General features: G+C 40.2%; 1 protein-coding gene across 1 annotated transcript in view; it reads left to right on the top strand.

Annotated features, from left to right (window-relative positions):
- LOC139738573 (vesicle-fusing ATPase-like) overlaps positions 1-12,153 on the top strand; it is a 54,219-nt gene extending 42,066 nt beyond the window's left edge. Inside the window, exons 13-25 of the mRNA XM_071649192.1 lie at positions 189-346; positions 1,071-1,145; positions 1,584-1,674; positions 2,814-2,888; positions 3,356-3,543; positions 4,212-4,307; positions 5,595-5,751; positions 6,735-6,868; positions 7,507-7,573; positions 8,421-8,500; positions 9,589-9,723; positions 10,938-11,107; positions 11,997-12,153. Coding sequence (XP_071505293.1) covers positions 189-346; positions 1,071-1,145; positions 1,584-1,674; positions 2,814-2,888; positions 3,356-3,543; positions 4,212-4,307; positions 5,595-5,751; positions 6,735-6,868; positions 7,507-7,573; positions 8,421-8,500; positions 9,589-9,723; positions 10,938-11,107; positions 11,997-12,009 — 1,439 coding nt within the window. The 3' untranslated portion in view covers positions 12,010-12,153. The remainder of the gene's footprint in view (positions 1-188; positions 347-1,070; positions 1,146-1,583; positions 1,675-2,813; positions 2,889-3,355; positions 3,544-4,211; positions 4,308-5,594; positions 5,752-6,734; positions 6,869-7,506; positions 7,574-8,420; positions 8,501-9,588; positions 9,724-10,937; positions 11,108-11,996) is intronic.
- The last annotated feature ends 710 nt before the right edge of the window (positions 12,154-12,863 follow it).

Below are 12,863 nucleotides of genomic sequence, written 5' to 3'. Positions count from 1 at the left end.
TAACAATGCTTAACATTGATTATACGGATTCAAATTTTTACAGTGGTTGTTTCTATCCCTAACTCACATTCTAGAACTATTTTAAAGCGCTAATGCTGGGTTTTTGTTTCATCTGCAAATGGTAAATTATGCCTTTAAATCTCTCTGCGGACCATCATGGCTTCCTATCGTCTGTCGATCCTCGACAGGTACTGGCAAGACGCTGATGGCGAGAACCATCGGTAAGATGCTGAACTCCAGGGAGCCCCAGATCGTGAATGGGCCGGAGATCCTCAACAAGTTCGTCGGCGAGTCGGAGGCCAACATCCGGAAGCTGTTTGCCGCTGCAGAAGAAGAGCAGAAGAAGGTAAGGAGCCGTAGTTTTCTGAGAGAACTTGCTATCTAATCATCAAAGGTACCCTGTCGCTGTGTAAGGTAGATGGAAAATGAAGAGATGATAATTTTTCGGTGCATGGCAAAAATGGGAATATGTGAAGCTTTCCAGGAATGACAAAAATTAGGTTCTAAAAGTTGTTGTTGTGGTTTTTTTTTTTTTTTTTGGGGGGGGGGTGGTGTAAGCATGCAAGCATTTCATCAAATTCACATACCATCTGAAAGTTATAATTTGTGATAAGTCACTTGTATTAGTTTACTTAAAGGAGACCTGGATTGCTGTAAGATATAAAGCATATTTCCTGTTAAAATAATTTCATTTTCAAGTTTTGCTGATCTGTTCATTATCAGATGATGTACAGCCTTGTTAGCATTAAAGCATGTCTTCCTATATCACAGTCACTTTTTTGTTAGCTACTGGAGGTTTAGTGCCTTGGCTGGAGAAAGTCTGTGCCAATGAAGCATGGTATACTACAAAAATAAAGCCAGTTATAGTCATCTCAATACAGCGAGAACCACTTGTAGTACATTCATTGTTTTGGAAGGTAGTGAGGACCACTCACTATCACATCCAGCTGGGACAATTCTGTCATCATGGGATGATCTAAAGCTCTTTGAAGCACTCAACTCTGCTTTGCTGCAAGTCAGATGTGTCAATGCGTTTTCACCTCTCTGATCTCTCCCTCTCTCCTGTTTAGCTTGGTCCGAACAGTGGTCTCCACATCATCATCTTTGATGAAATCGACGCCATCTGTAAACAGAGAGGATCCATGGTGAGTTTCTCTCTTACTCTTACCCTGCTGCCCCTAACCACCCGCCGACGCCCCACCGACAAAGTTAATCACTGAACTGCACAAAGCCATCCTTGCGTGTGTACATGCGTAGGTGGGTGGGTGCGGTGTGTAAACATTTTTGTCCCTTGTCTTTGCCTTCTTCATAACTTTACTTTATAACCCTACTTGGCAATTATTTAATCTTTATAAATACTCAAATACTTTGTCTAATTCCATGTAATATGATGTGAACTTTTATACTCTTCCCTCAGTCAGTGGAGGTTGGCATCTCAAGAAAAAAAAAGGCCAAAAAAACTTCCGTTTGTAATAGTTTTAAGGTCATTGATCCCACCCCTTCTGTTGCCATGACAACACGATGGTAGCACGATTTATAGTTATGTGTTGTTTGTGAATGGATAATTCTTTGTCTGGTTTCAGACCGGTGGTACAGGCGTGCACGACACCGTTGTCAACCAGCTCCTCTCTAAGATTGACGGTGTGGAGCAGCTCAACAATGTCCTTCTCATTGGTAAGTCAGTTGAGGGATGAGGACATTATCGACCTCGATGCTAGTAATGACAAATCGTCGGCAGAGACTGATAAGGGCGTTAAGTTACCACTACAGCCGTAGTGTTCGAGGCACCTTTAGTAACACCCTTATCATTCTCATCCGACGAAATGATCCTGATTTATCGAATAGGACTGTGATAATGATGATGACAATAATGTTAGCGTTATATTGCTTGTTACCATGGTGATGAGGATGGCCAGGACTAATTATGATAAATGTTGTGATACAGTATACGTGTAACTGCTATGATATTGGATAGAACGATACTGTGGCTTATACAAAGATGACTGTGATTACACTGCTGAGATTAAAGCTGTCCATTCCAATGATGATGGTAGTGATTAAGCTGATTATATTACAGTTTCATCATGGTAATGGAAATCATGACAACAGTAATTATGATGATGATGATGATGTTGACAATCTCGATATCACCAATAATGATGAGAATGACGACTTGGGGAATGATAAAGACTACTGGTATAATATGACGTTAGTTTTGGTGATAATGGTGAGAGTGGGTTTGTTGTCCGTATGATGGTGTCGATCATCTCTGTGACGATTTTGCAGATGAAGATAATTCTTTGCAGCAGTTCACAAATTTTATCAAAAGAGACATGTTATTTCTACCTTCAACATACACTCTATTGTGTAACTAGAAGCTAGCGCGAAAATAAAAGCACAACAATATTTTTGCTTGCCATACCTTCCAGTAGATAGTGTCCTGATTCCGCGGAATTAAAAAGAAGAATTCACCTTACCCGGCCGAGCGCGAAAAATTACTCGCGTGAAAACATGATATAGTCATGTGTATGCATTTCAATTCTTGCTTTGCTCTGAAACCAAATATGACATGCTGGCCATACAGTGGTATTGGCATGGATCTGTAACAGTTGGCCCTATGTAATGCATGCTAGTTGTACAAGTTGTACATGGTCAATATGACCTTGCACAAACTTTTCTAGTCAATGTGATCAATATTATACTTGATCAGTAGATACAAGTGTATATTTTCACTGTAAGAATGCAGACTGTGACGTTAACTAACCACTGACCTCTGACCCTTGACCTTTCCCTCTTCCCTTTTTCCCCGCCAGGTATGACCAACCGAAAGGATCTCATTGATGATGCCCTCTTACGACCGGGCAGGCTGGAGGTCCAGATGGAAATCGGTAATTCCTCCCATCATGTGTGCAACAAAATTTCTACATGTGTGAAGATGACAGTTTCAGTGAAAGTAAAAGTCAAGAGCCTCGTGATCACATGTCATGCTATAATAGAATACATTTCCAATCCATAAATGCTGTGATTTCTCTAAAGAGCCTCCAATTTTATCAATCCCAATTGTAGCATTTACTTGCCTTGGCATCTTGGTATTTATTTGCTTTCACAAATTAGTCATATCAGGATATTTTCTGAGTCAAGGTTGATCTGAATTATGCATGTTATTAATTGTTACTTGAAATATTTAGGCTTACTGACCTGTGCTGCTAACAAAGGCAATGACAGTCTCCCATTTACTTTGATATATAAGTTGCCCATGTTGAAGAATTATTCTGTGTTGTAAGTGAAATAACATTATCAGCTATGCAAGGATGGATGGGTCAGTGTTGTTCTGCCGCCTTGACTTGCATCACAGGTCTGCCGAACGAAGAGGGTCGCCTGCAGATCCTGGAAATCTACCTGGCCAAGATGCGGGAGAACAAGAAGCTCAACGCTGACGTCAACGTCAACGAGCTGGCAGCGCTGACCAAGAACTACAGCGGGGCGGAGATCGCGGGGTTGGTGCGGGCCGCCCAGTCCATGGCTATGAACAGCCTCATTACGGTGAGTGTACTGTAACAAGACAATCGTGACATGGTTGTTTCATCTTCAAACTGTAACAAAGAGTCCCCTTGAGTGGTGTCTCAAGTCCCCATACCACCCACCCCCCCCCCCCCCCTTCCCTGGTAACTGCCCAATCCAAACATATTCACACAAAATTTGATATGTTGGTGGCAGTGTTTTAAGTCAAAACGTATAATTATGTTAGTGAAGTGCCAGGTCTTGTGTGGTAGGAAGTAAAATGGTTTGTAGATAATATACACTGCTCTGTGTGGGAGGACAGTAAGGGCTCCCATGCTTTTATTTTATTTTCTCTGTTTTTGTTTTTATGTGGTTTTACTGAAGAATTTGTGCCCTTAGAGTTACATAACTTCCCCGGTTTTAATCAAGCAAAGAATAAATCAGTACTAGTAGTCTTAAACATGATTTCCCCATGATGCATTGCAAGCTAGCACCAATCCATCAAAATGAATATCTGAGTCTAGTAATTAAACTTGCTTACAGTATTGGAATGATGCCCTTGTTATTCATGTTAATACTCAACAACAGGTTTTTTTTCTCTATTTACGTATTTTTGGAGCTCAAGAGTTTTAGGAGGTTTGTCATGTAATATATAATGTTCTTAAAGTTGTTGTGTTAACGTACTAAGTGTGAATGTTTGTTGGATCCAGGCAGCAACCAAGGTTGAGGTGGACTACGACAAGGCAGAAAAGATGCAAGTCAGCCGGGAGCACTTCATGTGTGCCATGGACACTGACATCAAACCAGTGAGTTCTATTTTTATTGACCAGTTCCTTTAATTAAGTGCATTCAACACTCTATTGGTGCATGCCTGAGTTGTGCTTGTGTACTATTTATATATCTTCCGATCACTGCGTTCAGACGATCTCCCGCTTCGCGGGGAATGTCCCGTTTGGCAGGACTTTCCCCGGCAATCCCATCTTGTGAACGCTTGGTGGGACATTCCATGCTCCCCCTGCAAGCTTGTCGAGTCCGGCAACAAAATTCTGGCGGGGACTGACCAAGATATCTCTCGCGCAGCTGTTTTCATCAGAAGTGCGCATGCTAGACATGTGGTGGTGAAGTAGACAATCAGGCGCTGTACACTGTGCTATCGTATAAATTTGCAATCGCGCACCCTACTGTGCCACGTACGGTGACCTAACACTTGCGGAAACCACCAGCCATGATTTTGTAACCCTTTCAGCAGGGGATTTCAATGCACGTGTGGACTGTCTACCGTAAAACTCTCCAAACTGCCCCTGCAAAGCTGGGGATTGTCTGAACATAGGGATATTCTCTCATTAATTCCCCCCCCCCCCTTTCTATCTCTCTGACTTTCCAAATAAAACATGTCTGAATTGTTACTGGAATCTGAAATCCTGCAACTTCAAATGTCCTGGTAGAATTTGAACCAGTTTTTGAAATATTTTATGCACATGCTATGCATTCTTTGTTCTGAAAAGTTGCCCTCAATAACCACCATACTTGCTTGAGCCTTGCCCCACCTAGCAACAATCAAGTGAATTCCTGCCTGAGGAACATGATTGGAGAGAGAAGGTGAATGAGATGGTTTGTTACTGGCCTGTAGGAAAGGAAACATCCCTGAATTGTTATGTATTACAGAACAGTCTATTTTACTCATGAGATAGTTGAGATTTTAAACAAAAATCTGTTTTGGTTTGTTTTGTTTTTTTGTCATTTGAATCACACTTGTTTTACAAGTTTCTTACCTTCATTGTCTGTGACTTAAAGGCCAGAATTCACGAAGGTGGTACAATTGAAATCATGGTTTTAACCATGGTTTATGCAAATTTCTTCTTTCGTAAATGCGATTGACAGATTGAGTACGCCAACAGACGTCCAGTAACAAACTCGTATTGATACGCGCATGTCAAAGGTTCACCTATTTCATGCTTATTTTAGACCATGGTCTAAATCTGTACCATGGTCTATGTTTAAACCACCTTCGTGAATTCAGGCCAAAGAGGTGGCATGGAGTTGCATCACATTATTGTGTATTTAAAGGAGGATATCTTGTCTAACCCATGCAGTCCTTTGGTGTGAGCAGTGAGAACTTTGACAAGTACATTCTGAACGACATCATCAACTGGGGAGAGCCAGTCCAGAGAGTGCTGGACGACGGAGCCCTGGTGGTCAGACAGACTAAGGCCAGTGACCGGGTACCTCTGGCCAGCATGCTTATGGCAGGTAGGACCAAGCACAATTCCTTAACTCTTCAGATTGATGGTTTTCCACAACCAGAAAGGCATGAGCATTATGGCATGGTGGATTCTTTAAACTTGATTCTTATACTTCATTCCTAAACTTGATTCTTAAAACAGGATATAAGTGTAAAACTTTTCCAGTAGAGTACATGCATCTGTGAACAAGATAGTCTACCTGCAAATTCCCTACCCAACTCGGGCATAAAAATGGGTATCTGGTTATGCTGGGGTGATGATAATGACAGGGCCCTCTATCAAGGCCACTACCAGGTAATACCAAAGAGGTTTCATAATACGCATATGTTCAGTTCTCATTGATTGTAATTTATCCTGTCCACCATAGCGATAATAGTAAAGCATCGGCTGCACACATATTCATTCATCGTGTGCGCGATTAGCACACTGGGCACATGCAATGGCCAGCGATTTATTGCTCTATGTTGCATCACTCACATCGAGCGATATATTGTTACAGACCATCAACCCGGCAAATAATTGCATGAATTATCTTTTTGTGGAGTCAGTAGGAATGTGGAGATGAAAATATCTGTGATATATACCTAGGGGTAAGATATGTATCTGTCTAGCAGAAATGAGGTCCTTTCCCATAGATATCATGCTTTACAGTACCCTTTGATAATGGTGAGAATTAATACAGCAAGGGCAGTGCTAACCTTAACCCTTTGAGGACGAGTCCGGAGTATACTCGGGCAGGTGTCTATGGGAAATACATGTTCCAAAATTTAACCGCCCTCAATGGGCTAAGAGGCTACCATAGGTGGAGTGTCACATGTGTAGAACGATATAAAGATAATTCAACATATTTTCACTTTTCTCGCATAATAAAAGAACACTTGATTTGCTTCTTTCAGAAGGAGGGGGATTGATATTACCCTTAACATACGCCAGTGACAAGTTGAGGAAATGTACACTTTTAATGAAATTTTTCTGAACCCACACCCACAGGCCGTCCAGGCAGTGGAAAGACTGCACTAGCAGCAAGGCTAGCCTTGGAATCAGGCTTTCCCTTCATTAAAATCTGCTCACCGGAGGACATGGTTGGATTTTCTGAGTCGGCAAAATGCCAGGCAATCAAGAAGGTAAGTGTGCCATCATTGACCTGGAACTTTTCAGTCACACTATACCCTACATGCTTAAGAAGGGAGTGTGGGGCGGTGTAAAGAGAAAAGAGTTGCTACAAAGCTGTTCAGCTTTAGTGAATGGTGGACTTTATGTGACAAATTTCTCATGAGGTTTAGCAGTGAAGTTATTTTGATGATATCACAGCTATAAAAAAGTCAAACCTTGTGTTATTGTTCAGCCTTCTAGTCCAATTCCATCATGATTGTTTCTGACTGTTAGATAAGCGTGCATCAGTTTTATTCTAGTGATGTGTCTCACACGTATCAATTATTGAGCATGTCATCACTTCATGTGTACATTTCATCATCGAACTCGTGCTAAATGATCAGTAACTTCCATGAAATTCCACAATGTTAATCATGTTGTGACATCAAATACAATCCAGTATTCAGAACCAGAAGGATATTGTCTTTGGAATTGTAGAAGAATCGTAAACCTCCCTTTCCATATCTGACCCATATTGACCCATACACAAGTGCATAATTGTGATTTGTCACCGAGTTTCAGTTTCCAGCCATTATTCAGTTTCCTGCATCGCCATGTCACTGATGTCTAGTTTTCTTCACATAACTTTGTCACATGTTCTGCCTTGTAGATCTTTGAGGATGCATACAAATCTCAGGTCAGCTGTGTGGTGGTCGATGACATCGAACGACTTCTGGGTAAGTACTTGGAGAATTGACGGACAATGTGTTAACTCTAATAGAGGTAATTTCCCTTTCTAATCACATCTGTCTACTGCCATTCTTAGGTGGTATGAAGTGTTTAGATTATGTGAAGTGTTTTGGCAGTTTTGCACCAAAGTTATTTGTTCCTCAGATTAATTTTTTGTTTGCATGTGATATCAAAAGCCTCCCTGGTATGCCTTAAGAAGAAACCATTTAGTTTTTGCAAGTTGAATTTGTCTCAAAGAAAGAAGGAGACATGTGAAAGGACTTTGATAAAAAGAAAATAACACATCCATGAAAGCATGACCACAAAATTATAAGTATTGTTTTATGTCTTTAAAAAATGCATATATCTATTTGAGTTATTAGACAATAAAGCCACTTTTCTATTTATACAAGTAGGTCATCCAATTTATGTGTTACTGTAAAACGAGAAATTTTCGCATGCATGCGAATTTCGCGAATTTCGCGAGCGCCAAAATTCACGAAATTAAAATGCACGCGAAAGTTTTTGTCTACACTACATGCATTGAACGCCAGTGGCAATTCGCGAAAATTTCATGCCGCGAAAAAGGTTGTCAGCTCCAATTCGCGAAAATTTCATGCCGCGAATATATCATGTTTTACAGTATTACATATGTATGGTTGTCATATGTATCTCAAAACAGTGCTCTGTGAATGCTTTTGTCTTCTACTTATAGTCTTTTGGGAGAGAGGGAGTGGACAGTGGCTTGCTTTAGAGCAATAAAGAATGCTACTCTTTTGTATACATTGCAGTTTATCCAAAGCAGACATGGCTTAACTCTCGTTTATTTTTTTTTTTTTTGTGGTCCTTTCTTAGACTATGTTCCTATAGGTCCTCGCTTTTCAAATCTTGTTCTACAAGCACTGCTTGTCCTGCTCAAGAAAGCACCTCCCAAGGTAAGAATCACTCTTCTTCAATTCATCTTTTTGCTGTTTGGTCCAACGTGGGCAATCTTAGAAGAATGGTGCAAGACACCATATATACCTGCACACATGCAACTTTCCACCGTAATCCTTATACTTCATCTTTGCATCGTTTTCTTATGGATTTTATACCTATATTCAGAGGATATAAACAGAATTTACTTAGCAGAATACACACAAAATGCAGAATAATTAGATGAACACAAACTTGCTATATGTTGTACTTGAATGAATCAACCAGCCCTAAACCAACGCTGCACACTGGCACTGGTCCGATCGTCCCTGACCAGTAAAAATCACTGTTTGACCAGCAACTTTTCGAGGAATGGACCAGTAAAAAGTAGAAACGCTGGGTGCCTACTAGTCCAACAGACAGGTTGGACCAGTAGAAAAAAAATGGGTTATTGTGCAGCCTTGCCTAGACCTACATAGTGTATAAGCCCAAAAAGCAGTTTTTCAGCCAAGTGTCCATGCCACAGAGCATGTTGCCACAGCTGCTGAGGAAAAATTTTGTGTCACCATGTAACAGAAGCTTTCACATTGTAGTTGCCACAGTATATCATATCCAACTTCCACTCAGATGTACAAAATAGCTTTGCATGGTTGGTTTGCAGTCACTTCATGTATCATAATGAAAAATTATGTTTGAGAAATCTTCACAGAAGATTTACTGGAGGAGGCCAAGAAATGTTAGAATATTAGAATGAGGTTTTTTTTTGCAAATCGAAACTTCCTGACAATTTTGCGAGTGGTAAAATTCACAATCGTGGAGTACAGTAAATGAATGGATAAATGTATGTGTGCACATCACATCATATCAGGTTAGAAGTGATATTTTTGTGCATTGTTAAATTTGCAAATAGCACCCATCTCACAAATATCCCAAAGATAAAAACCTTGCAAAATATATGGCGTATACAGTATTTCCATTGCTAGAAAGCAGTACCAACATCTTTAATCCAAGACAGTGCTACCTCTGCTGATAGTTATTAATCTTATTTCATTTGATGACTTTTCCTGCTTCCGATTTGGGGTCCACGTTCGCATATGCTGCCCCCTAGGGTCGAAAGTTGCTGATAATCGGCACCACAAGTACCCACGACGTGCTGCAGGAAATGAAGATGACGGACATCTTCAACACACACATCAGGGTGTCCAGCCTCTCGACGTCCGAACACCTCTGCAAAGTGCTCGAGGTAGGTAGGGGCTCCCATGTGATGAGACCCTTTCCATCTGTTGTTAAAGGACAAGTCCACCTTCATATACATTAGGATTGAGAGAATGCAGCAATATTAGTAGAACACATCAGTGAAAGTTTGAGGAAAATCGCACAATCCATTCAAAAGTTATGAATATTTTAAGTATCTGTGCAGTCACTGCTGGATGAGAAGACTACTACAGTGTATGATGTCACATGCGTACAACTATATAAGGAAAATAAAAAGAGAATTTCACAAAACTTTACTTTTTGAATTAAGTGCACATTTCTTCAACTTGCTACTGACATATGTTAAGGGTAATATTATTCCCCCTACCTTCTGAAAGAGAGAAGTCGAGTGTTCTTTTGTTATACGAGAAAAATGGAAATATGTTAAATTTTCTTTATTCTTTCTTTATATCGTTGTACTCATGTGACATCACAAGCTTACTTAGTCTTTTCATCCAGCCGTGACTGAGCAGAAACTTCAAAAATTCATAACTTTTGAACGGATTGTCCGATTTTCCTCAAACTCTCACTGATGTGTTCTACTAATATTGCAGCATTCACTCAACCCACATGTCTTTGAAGGTGAACTTGTCCTTTAAACATCATAAGGATTAGAACCAGCACTTGCTGTTCAGCGAAGCTCAATTGTCTAGTGGATAAGATGCCTGTCCAGTGATCATGAGGCCGTAGGCAGGAAACCTGCTCGAGTATGCATGCCCATGATTTCTTTTGTCATGGCTGCTCCTAAAACACTGATCAATGCAGTGCTTATTTTATGTCGATGTAGGGCTATTTCTCAATCAGTTGCAAGTTTTGTAAAGTAGGAAATGACATGAGGTGTAACAAAACTCATATCGGGTGCTCTCCAGGATCATCAATACCGCTAGAATATACTGGTGCTGTTAGTATAATTGTTTATTATCTTTTCATGGGTGTGCATTGTTGCTTTTGTCAGAACAAGACCAGAAAAGGCATCAATCTCCCTGAGGATTCCAGTATTGATGATACTACTTTGAAAACACATGCCTTCTTCGCTCCTCATCCCCTACCCCCCTCCATCCTTTTAAAAGATGGAAACAAAGAGAGATGACAAGTTCAGCAGTATTTACAAATATCTTGAATGTAATTTACCCATTGGAGATTGGAGAAGTAGTGGAGCTCATCAGTTCATTTCGCATATGTTTTGAATTCAAACCTCTATAGGAGCTGCAAGTCTTCACCCCTGAGGAGCGGCAGAGAATTCGGACCAAGACGGAGGGGAAGTCCCTGATGATTGGCATCAAGAAACTTCTGGTCCTGCTGGAGATCGTCCGGCAGACGGAGGAGACCTACAGAATACCCAAATTCCTCAGCCTCATGGAGGAAGAAGGAGGGTGTGTAAATTAATTCAGACATCGTCATATTCTTCCTCCTCCTCCTTTGTCATGGATTGTTTCTTCAACATCATCATCATTCTCCTCTTTTCATCATCTTGTTATTGTTACCATAATTTGTCAATCTCCTCATCCTTCTCTTTCTCTTCCCTGTCGCTATGAGGTAATTACATCATCACTCTTTACATAATTATTATAATTGACATTTGTGACAAACATGTCATTTCAACTTTTTGCCACTCGTATGAAACTGTCGTCACATTGTCGAGATGTACTATAGACCTATTTAGAGAACCATGCTTTATGGCAGAGGCATACCAGTCGCCATAGCAACATTTCTAGTTTTTATTAGAATAGTGTGATAAGGTATGTCTGAGAGGCTGTGTTCATTTCTTAAAAACCCTTTACACACACTTTATAACTCTATAACCTTTGAAAGGATGATGCTACTGCTCTGAAAGTTAGTATTGGTCATTAATAGACCGTGCTAATAGAGTGCTAAATTCCAGCACAATCTGATAATCCCTTCATTAAGGTTGTTACAGTGTCTTAAGTCCTGTCTTTTGTCCCATTCGTTTCACAGAGGACAGCATGTTATGGTCAAGTACTCAAACAGACTTTGAAGCCTCTTTTCTCTGTAAACACTTTTCCAGACTGTGTACCTTCATTCCATTATTTATATAAGTTAGGAAAGCCCATTTGTATTGAGTTATACATCATTTTAAAGCTTAGAGTCTGCTCAAATTCAGAATCTGTGCTTTCGTAAAGATTCATACCTGGCGACTTTTTGTCGGTTTTGTGATGCAGGGTCACATGTTTCCTTGTGTTCCTATCAATGTGATTTTGCCAAAGGACTCATTTTCTCGCATTCTCTCATTTCTTTCTGCAGACTTGAGCTGTGAGGGGAGACATGGGGAATTAAACTTGGTAGTCACACACATTCCTTGCCCGGCGTCTATCTACTGTTCTCCTCCCATCGTGTGAATCTCTGAGCTGCGCTCCGAAAAGAGACAGGACACAAGCATTGGAAAAGAGATGCACGCATGCAACTTTACCGTTGATCTAATGTCAAATGCAATATGTATTTAGTCCCATGCATAATTCGTCATATTTGGTATTATGTGAAAGATCAGTCTTTTTGGGGGCATCCCCCCCCCCCCCCCAAATGGAACATTTTCTCAACCAATGTTTCCATGGAAAGTTTGCTGTCCCCCCAGAGGAAAAAGTGACCCTCCCTAGAGATTGCTTTATCTTCAAGCTGCGGGATCCACTCGGTTGCATGATGTGTGAATTCTACAAGTTTGCTGATGAAATGGGTGCATGATACTGGAGCTTTTTCGTTCCCAGTCAAGTGAAATAGAATTGTGTTTAAAGGCATAATTTACCATTTGCAGATGAAACAAAAACCCAGCAGTAGTTCTTTAAAGTAGTTCTAAAATGTGAGTTTGGGATAGAAACAACCACTGTAAAAATTTGAATCCGTATAATCAATGTTAAGTATTGTTCAATACACAAAATTTGAACAATAGTAATAATAAAAATGTTTCCAGACTAAACCGTCTACAGTTATGGTTTAATGAGAAAAATACTGATATCTCCTTATATTTTAGGCTTTATTGCCAAAATTTTATATGGTAGGATGTTTTGTGATACAACAGACCTACACATATGCATCAAATGTGATATCTTGAACATTTTTAAAATCACTGTTCCCAAAGGTAAACAGGACCTTTAAAGGAAGATAAGAAGACCAAAC

Source organism: Diadema antillarum, unplaced genomic scaffold (genome assembly GCF_040938485.1).
Source record: "Diadema antillarum isolate AM-2024a unplaced genomic scaffold, OU_Dant_1.0 seq00000754_RagTag, whole genome shotgun sequence".
NCBI lineage: Eukaryota > Metazoa > Echinodermata > Echinoidea > Diadematoida > Diadematidae > Diadema > Diadema antillarum.
Note: the sequence above shows the minus strand (reverse complement) of the source record. Positions and strands in the feature narration are given on the sequence as shown.